The sequence below is a fragment of the Ascaphus truei genome, chromosome 4 (assembly GCF_040206685.1).
Source record: "Ascaphus truei isolate aAscTru1 chromosome 4, aAscTru1.hap1, whole genome shotgun sequence".
Taxonomy (NCBI): Eukaryota; Metazoa; Chordata; class Amphibia; order Anura; family Ascaphidae; genus Ascaphus; species Ascaphus truei.
Window position 1 is genome coordinate 373021532 of NC_134486.1, and position 9776 is coordinate 373031307.

The 9776-nt window shown below is 39.9% G+C and overlaps 1 protein-coding gene across 1 annotated transcript in view; it reads left to right on the forward strand.

Annotated features, from left to right (window-relative positions):
* The window catches only part of VSNL1 (visinin like 1), a 179660-nt gene extending 170112 nt beyond the window's left edge, over window positions 1–9548 (forward strand). The window contains exon 4 of the mRNA XM_075598408.1: window positions 8474–9548. Within this exon, the coding sequence (XP_075454523.1) occupies window positions 8474–8671 (198 nt within the window). The 3' untranslated portion in view covers window positions 8672–9548. The remainder of the gene's footprint in view (window positions 1–8473) is intronic.
* The last annotated feature ends 228 nt before the right edge of the window (window positions 9549–9776 follow it).

Genomic DNA, 9776 nt, shown 5'->3' on the forward strand with positions numbered 1-9776 from the left:
GCATAAAGCAACTGTAAATATTACTGTATGTTCATTTGCATGTCTTAGACAGGTCTGCAACCCTGTCTTTCCCCATTGTCACCCAGCATACAGCGCTTCCACTGCAGCAAGGGATTCTGGGAAATGACATGCAAATGAGCACTCAGTGCCACCTTTTGTCTCAAGCTCGTATTACACAAGCCAATCCTCAAGCCACTGCATGCTGTTTTAAACACAGCTTTTAAACAGAGGCTGGGATAAGATGCAAAGCCATTAGACCTACTCACATACATGTTTCAACCTTGATGGGTATCATCAGTGTGAGGCTGGTCTTAATGGCAAGCAGGTTTGAGACTAGACTAGGTAATCACCACTGTCATTAAGGTTATGGTGGGTAAAAAAGTGACAAAAACCCTCCACAGTAAAGCATAAAGCAACTGTAAATATTACTGTATGTTCATTTGCATGTCTTAGACAGGTCTGCAACCCTGTCTTTCCCCATTGTCACCCAGCATACAGCGCTTCCACTGCAGCAAGGGATTCTGGGAAATGACATGCAAATGAGCACTCAGTGAAACCTTTTGTCTCAAGCTCGTATTACACAAGCCAATCCTCAAGCCACTGCATGCTGTTTTAAACACAGCTTTTAAACAGAGGCTGGGATGAGATGCAAAGCCATTAGACCTACTCACATACATGTTTCAACCTTGATGGGTATCATCAGTGTGAGGCTGGTCTTAATGGCAAGCAGGTTTGAGACTAGACTAGGTAATCACCACTGTCATTAAGGTTATGGTGGGTAAAAAAGTGACAAAAACCCTCCACAGTAAAGCATAAAGCAACTGTAAATATTACTGTATGTTCATTTGCATGTCTTAGACAGGTCTGCAACCCTAGTCTCAAACCTGCTTGCCATTAAGACCAGCCTCACACTGATGATACCCATCAAGGTTGAAACATGTATGTGAGTAGGTCTAATGGCTTTGCATCTCATCCCAGCCTCTGTTTAAAAGCTGTGTTTAAAACAGCATGCAGTGGCTTGAGGATTGGCTTGTGTAATACGAGCTTGAGACAAAAGGTGGCACTGAGTGCTCATTTGTATGTCATTTCCCAGAATCCCTTGCTGCAGTGGAAGCGCTGTATGCTGGGTGACAATGGGGAAAGACAGGGTTGCAGACCTGTCTAAGACATGCAAATGAACATACAGTAATATTTACAGTTGCTATATATATATATATATATATATATATATATATATATATATATATATATATATATATATATATATATATGTGTGTGTAGAGGTATCAGTACCGTGTTAGCCGAGCTTCAACAATCAAAAAAATAAATAGATGATACCGTTCTGTGGCCACGAGAGACGGGGCAGGGGCTAAACAAGAGAATGAACCTGAATCGCCACAGCATTACACGCGGAACAAGAGACAGTCCTATCGGCGAACATTTCTCTGACTCTGGCCATAAGATGAACGATCTGAGGGTTGCCATACTCAAAGGTAATCTTAAAACACCGAAAGAGAGACGGTTGCATGAATACAAATTTATGCAACTGTTCGGGACACTTAATGGTGGCCTAAACAGAGATCGAAATTTTATGAGTCATTACTGACACAAGTGAACTCTCTTCCCATGAGCGCTAAGCTAAACACCATGTCTGTACATACTGTGCTATATGTATGCACACACAGCTGTCTCTTACACATACCAATACTCCTTGTTTTTCCATCCCTATACACCAATAGGGACCACATAGTATCCACACACACTTTTAGTTATGCCACTTTCTCCCACATTTCCACACCTACCCACACCATTTTTATTAACTCCCACTCCACACACCCCTTTTGTAAAGCACTGTATACACTGTGGGCTCTCCATTCATTTATATTCACACAGATACACACACACACACTCTTACATCACTTTCTTTCAGGAACCATTTAACACCTCTAGCCATAAATCTCATCCACACCGGGGGAAGGACAAGCACAGATAACACTCCAAGAGACACTGTTTTTAAGTATTCCCTTTGCTTGCTTCATTCATTGTAACATCGCCGGAAGAAGAGATCAGTGTATCTCGAAAGCTCGCACAAATAAAAGCATTTCGTTAGCCACAGAACGGTATCATCTATTTATTTTTTTGATTACTATATATATATATATATAGAATCCAATGCACAGCCGGCACACCATATGCAAGTAAATAAGTTTTGGTGCTTATCCCATAAAGCAATAACAGACCATACGATACCGGTTGCAACACGACATCAAGGGACAGCACGCAGGTAAGTAAATCAAAAATGTTCTATATTTGATAGAAGACACAAAAAACGACGTTTCGGTCCCCCAGTGGGACCTTTCTCAAGGTGTTGAGAAAGGTCCCACTGGGGGACCGAAACGTCGGTTTTTGTGTCTTCTATCAAATATAGAACATTTTTGATTTACTTACCTGCGTGCTGTCCCTTGATGTCGTGTTGCAACCGGTATCGTATGGTATATATATATATATATATATATATATATATATATATATATATATATAATAATCAAAAAAATAAATATATATATATATATATGTAAATACAACTGTATGCTCATCTGCATTTCTTAGGCAGGTCTGCAACCCCGCCTTTCACCATTATCACCCAGCACACAGCACTTCCACTGCAGCAAGGGATTCTGGGAAATGACATGCAAATGAGCACACTATATATACAGTTAGGTCTGGAAATAATTGGACACTGACACCATTTTCATAATTTTGGCTCTGTACGCCACCACAACGGATTTGAAATGAAACAACCAAGATGCAATAGAAGTGCAGAGTTTCAGCTTTAATTCAAGGGGTTGAACAAAAATATTGTATGAAACGTTTAGGTATTGCAACCATTTTCATACACAGTCCTCTTATTTCAGGGGCCCAAATGTAATTGGACAAATTAACACAATCATAAATAAAATGTTCATTTTTAATACTTTGTCGAGAATCCTTTGCAGGCAATGACTGCTTGAAGTCTGGAACACATGGACATCACCAAATGCTGGGTTTCCTCCTTTGTGATGCTTTGCCAGGCCTTTACTGCAGCTGTCTTCAGTTGTTGTTTGTTCGTGGGTCTTTCTGCCTTAAGTTTTGTTTTCAGCAAGGGAAATGCATGCTCGATCGGGTTGAGATCAGGTGATTGACTCGGCCATTGCAGAATATTCCACTTCTTTGCCTTAAAAAAACTCCTGAGTTGCTTTCGCAGTATGTTTTCGGTCATTGTCCATCTGTAAAGTGAAGCGCCGTCCAATCAACTTTGCTGAATTTGGCTGAATCTGAGCAGACAATATATCCATATACACTTCAGAATTCATCCGGCTGCTTCTGTCTTCTGTCACATCATCAGTAAACACCAGTGACTCAGTGACATTGTAAGCCATGCATGCCCATGCCATCACACTGCCTCCACCGTGTTTTACAGATGATGTGGTATGCTTCGGATCATGAGCCGTTCCAATCCTTCTCCATGCTTTTTTCTTCCCATCATTCTGGTACAGGTTAATCTTAGTTTCCTCTGTCCAAAGAATGCTGTTCCTGAACTGGGCTGGATTTTTTAGATATTGTTTGGCAAAGTCTAATCTGGCCTTTCTATTCTTGAGGCTTAAGAATGGTTTGCAACTTGTGGTGAACCCTCTGTATTTGCTCTCGTGAAGTCTTCGCTTTATGGTAGACTTGGATAATGATATGCCTACCTCCTGGAGTGTGTTCTTCACTTGGCTGGATGTTGTGAAGGGGTTTTTCTTTACCATGGAAAGGATCCTACGATCATCCACCACTGTTGTCTTCCGTGGACGTCCAGGCCTTTTTGTGTTGCAGAGCTCACCAGTGCGTTCCTTTTTTTTCAGAATGTACCAAACTGTTGATTTGGCCACTCCTAATGTTCCTGCTATCTCTCTGATGGATTTTCTTTTTTTCTGCAGCCTAAGGATGCCCTGTTTCACTTGCATTGAGAGCTCCTTTGACCGCGTGTTGTGGGTTCAAAGCTACAGCTTCCAAATGCGAATGCCACACCTGGAATCAACTCCAGACCTTTTACCTGCTTAATTGATGATGAAATAACAAAGGAATAGCCCACACCTGTCCATGAAACAGCTTTTGAGTCAATTCTCCAATTACTTTTGGTCCCTTGAAAAAGAGGGGGCTACATATTAAAGAGATGTAATTCCTAAACTCTTCCTCCAATTTGGATGTGAATACCCTCAAATTAAAGGTGATAGACTGCACTTTAAGCCCATATTCATTATTTAACTGTAACTTGAATTTATTTTGGTACACAGCCGAAAGAACAAAACTTGTATCAGTGCCCAATTATTTCCAGACCTAACTGTGTATATATATATACACACACGTGATAAAGAAATTTGCTGTCATGGATTTCTCTTTTAAATGGTAAAAGTGTTATTTCCAATAAAGTGGACTGTAGCAAGGTGGTTTATTATTTATAGCAGGGTTTTTGTTCAATCACATTAGAAGAAATGTTTACTATGTCGTGGAGTTTGTTAGTCAGGATAACGAGAGGTTCCCCTTTTAACAGAATAAAATAAAATGTCTCGCATAATTCTGAAATATAAAAATTCACTGTTGCAACGTGCAGACGATGTTCTCAGCACTGTACAAAGAATTTACTGCACTCATTTCTCCTATCGTGCCATTACTACTAAAACACTCCTTTCATTACTAGAGCGTTGCAGACTTACAGGTGTTCCTGTTTCATTTCTTATATGGCAAATAAAAATGCAAATGACATGCAAATGTCACCTGTTACTCCCCATAACTTGTTTTGTTTTCTTATATGCAAAATAAAGTGGAATGTCTGCTGAACGTCAGCTCGGTTTCACATAGGTTTTGTTACTGAAAGGTAAATCAATGTGCAGTGGGGGCATTTTAACTTGAAAATGAAATGTTTCACCATAGGAAGCTACAGTAATGTGAAGTCTTTGCACATTACAGCTGGCAGAAAGCTGCTTCTAAATAGATCTGTAACCACTTGCCAATTTCCTGACAGAAGCTACTGAGTACTACACGTAAAGGTCACCCTGTGATGCTGCTGCATAACATAACACTTACTGACCCGAAGGAGCTTCTCCCAAAATATTGAAAGGTTACAGAGGGATCTGAAGGGGAACATCAACCTTTCAGTACTGGGTCAGGGAGTCCCACTGTTCATTTTCGGAGTTCCCTGATATCTGGTTGTTACATCCAAGACCTACGTAGTAACATCTTTTTAAGGCAAGAACTGCCGGAGGTAGCTAAAATTGTGGGGGTCTCGCAGCTCTGTGCAGTTTGGAGAGGAGAACTTCGCCTCACCCAGAGTTGTAATGGATATTAGGAGAGATCATGTGCAGAAACTATCAAGCTCTCTTGGATATACAGTATATGTAACCACCAATGTACATGTATTATGACTGGGGATGGAGCCAATAATAAGGCCCTAGAAAAGCATGGTTATTTACATAGAGGTTGATGGTGTGCAGTCATTATCAGAAATCATAATTACAAGAGGGTCCTGACTATAATTTTCAGTTTATTCTCTCTGGAAAATAAACCTTACAGTACATTGTTGGAATGTGCTAAAATACTTTATATCTTATGTTACTGCAGCATTCTGTTTTTCTGCAGAGGTAGGGAGTCTCATGTGTTTCCCTTAATTAAATAGCATGACTGCAGGGTGAGAGAGATTTGCTCTTTTGGGCATTTCTAGTTAAATTTTTAAATATATTCTTTTTCATGATTACACTTAGAAATGCATATTTTTGTCGACTAACCAAGTCATGAATAAAGCATTTTTGCATGACCCAATTTAATGCGTTTCAAACTTCCTGGCACCGATATGTTGCCGCAGTTCAGTAAATGTATGCATGTTACATTTTGTTTAGCGATCTCATACTGATTTTTTTTCCCCCGTGCGTTCTTTTAACAGCTTTGAACCTATTTATTTATCGTTGGACCCGCAATCCATTGAAAGCAGGGAATTTCATACCATTTCATGTGGACCGATTTAACATTGAGTTTATTGCATTATGCATTGTTGAACTTTACTTATTTTTGAGCAAACCTTTACTTGATACTGTGCCTTGGTTCAGTGAACCAATACTTGTTCTCTGGTTCACTGAACCAGAGTGACTGTACTGTAATTATAAGGGTTTGTAGGGTCATGCAACAAAAATCCACTACATCAATATTTAGCCGAGTTCTCTCTTCCATGGCAGCTGTGACTATCTTTGAAGGCAATTGTGTTAGTAGACTTTTATTGGTCCATAGGAGTCTATTTACTAAAGTCTTCAGGCTTCAAAACTGACCAAAATGAATGCAAAAAAAACCCCAGCACTTTATTTAGCAAAGAATAGGAATCCCATTGAATGCAATTGAAGTTTTCCTGGTGCCATTCTATAGCACTTGTTTTGTTCTGGTTTTGTAGTCGGGGTGACCCTATTTTATCAGTACCTGTGAAGCCTTTGCAGATGACTTATTTGTTTTATAGTAAGTGCAGTAGCAATATTCTACACAGCTCAGGTAGAACCTCTAACACTGTTGTCTTGAGCTGAAATAACCACATTTGCTGATTGAACCAAACGGATACCTTTTACGTACAGTATCTGCCTTTTTTGTTTCTCCAATGGCAGCTCTCCTGATTTGGACAGATTACAGCTCTATGTAACGTATAGGGAGGACACTCAGCATAGAAAGGCGGTAGGGAAGCACATCTGAGCGTCGCAGTGACAATATGGGTTTTCCCGTGAATTCATGGGGACGGTCTGGGCATATGGGGCCATGATATCATGTGCTCCTGTGACTGCTTCGGTCCTCCTGTGATGTTTGGGAGCACTTCTGTGATGGTTGAGAGATCAGGAGAGAGAGACAGGTGGACACAACAGGTGGCATCTTACCTCCCCAAAATAAGCATAATTTGTGTGAAACCCTGGACAAGTTATTGGAGTTATTTTCTAAAGTGGGGGTTCTGACACTTAAGTATGACTGATGTGAGTAATCTTACAGAGAACTACTTGTTCATCAATACATTTCAAAGTATTAATGAACTAAAAGGAGAATAATTGACGAGGGTATGAAATCCAGCCTGTCATCAGCTGAACTAACCTAATTTGGGGGATTCTCTGTAAAGTCCTGAGGGGGCATTGGGTAACTACAGTTTGAAGAGCAAATAAGGATTGGTAACAGCGATCACAGTTTTGTGGCAAAAGTCACAGTCTTTTGTGGTGAGTATTCTCACTTACATGTCAAAGTCTCCCAACTGCAAAACTGGGACAAAACTAGTGCAAACAAAGTTCGCTGGACCCATGAACAATCCCATTGCTAAGAAGGGAATCCTTTGTACATAAATCTAATGCTGTATTTCTTCCAGTATTGCAATACATAGAATAAAGCCCCTTGGGGCACCTGCATCAAGCACCAGTACAGGGTGTCACACAAATCAATGGGCGTTAACACAATAACCTGTGTGCCTTAGTGTTTAAAACTGCAATAGACCAACAGAGAGACGCAGGCACCCGGACTTAAACAACTGGATTTTATTGTGCCAAGAAACCAACGTTTTGACAGAATTGTACTGCCTTTGTCAATGTGTGGGCCCTCACCGTGACAAAGGCAGTACAATTCTGCCGAAACGTTGGTTTCTTGGCACAATAAAATTCAGTTGTTGAAGTCCGGGTGCCTGCGTCTCTCTGTTGACCCATTGCTGTTTCTGGGACTCTTGGTCTCCCTCTGTGGTACAGAGCACTGGCAGCTAAGTATCTTTACTTCTTTATTGAGTGCCTGCATCTCCTGTTGAACCTAAAACTGCAATAGACCCATAACTGATATTGAATTAACTTGCTCTAATAAGCAGTTTCTTCCTTTCCTTTCCTTCTAAAACGTTACTGTTGCTGTATTTCCCCCTATTTGATTATTCACTGACAGAGGTTACTACCATGACAACCTCTGTTTGTTTAATCTATGTACTGTACATTTCAGCAGCCATGATGAATTCCCAGAGTGGGGACATCTTTTATAAAATTATTTCACCAGAGTGCAGCAATAGACTAGTTAGCATCACTAAAGACAACCAACTATATCCCCCACAACAGAAGAAAGAGTACATCAACATTATTATTATTATTTTAGCGAGTTTGCTGCTTTGATTCTACACGTGTACAGATGATTGAAGAGCAAAATTAAGAACAACATTTTAGATTTGGTTGTTACAAGTACTAGGCTGTTTCTTTTCCCATCAGTCCTCGTTTGATGTATCATTCTCTTATCTTTCCCTTCATGTGCTGCATATTTCCCACACCAGACTGCCATACACTACAGTAAAAATGCTGTGCATAAGAAGACATAAATATCCACCCCCGCATAAACATCAGACAAATGTGACGTTCGTATAGAAATACATGGATGTTGATATCTTTCCCCCCCCCCCCCCCTTCTTTCTCCCAAGGCTATTTATAAGATGGTGGGCACTGTGATAATGATGAAAATGAATGAAGATGGTCTTACGCCCGAGCAACGAGTAGACAAGATATTCACTAAGATGGATAAGAACAAAGATGACCAGATCACACTGGATGAATTCAAAGAAGCTGCAAAGAGCGACCCTTCCATTGTATTACTGCTGCAGTGTGACATTCAAAAATGAAATCGCCCTGAAGCACTTTGGACTGCACAGAAGTTTCAATGTTCCATTCAGTTTGCAGCTATTTCCACAACTACAGTAAATCAACAAACAAAAAAATATTGCTTGGACTACCTATAAATGGACTTGCTTCTTGTGTTTGAAACACTCGTGTGCATGAGAATGTCATTTGCTAAAGAATTTTAAAAAGTATATACTATAAAAAAAAAACAAAAAAAAAAAAACGACGGCCACCATGTGAAGTGTGCAATGTAATTTCATACCAGTCCTTTTCCTCGAAGCCTGCGCATCAGTAACGTACTACATTTAATGATGATTACTATTTATTGTTCTACTGATGCTAGCTTTGTGTCTCCTAAATTGTTAGTGGTAGTGACACTGAATCCCATGGCAATGTAACTGTTTAAAATAATAACCCATTTCACCTGCTGTAAAGTAGCACTGGGCAGACCGAGGGACCTTCCCCCCGCTCACCCGTCTGCTCCACACACGTGCGCTTGTGTTGTCAGTGAATATACGTGTAATTCATTTGCATGCCTTTTAGGTTTGCCTTAATTCTTACCTCATTTGCATCCTTTCTATTTAGAAAGAGCTGAGTCAGTAAAATGCAGTGTGGGAAAAAAAAATAATAATAAATAAAACCCCCGGTAAGCAAATCCTGCTAAAAAAAAAAACCCCCTCCCGAATAATTCCAGATAAGTAAATAGATATAAAGATGCATTTACGAACATATATACAGATACATTATTGTGTCGTTGGGATTGAAAATAGTATTGTTTTATCGGAAGTGTATTGATGATTTCTGCCTGAATTGTCAAAAGCTTCCAAAGAGGTTGCAATATATGTTCCCAAATAAATTATTTATAACATTTGACTATCACCCTACCTATTGTTTATTGCCAAGATTGGTGTTGTTGTAAATATTGGTCATTTGATTATAGAAGCTATTGCAATACAATAGAATTAGGGAACCCCCCTTGCCCCCATCAGCAGTTTAAAGGTGAACAGTCTTGTATTTTGCACACTATATGGTCATAAGGAATGTACACTCGATGCTTCGTTCTTTCCACTTGGCCTCCTTCCTTTCCTTAATGGACCCTGAATAGAT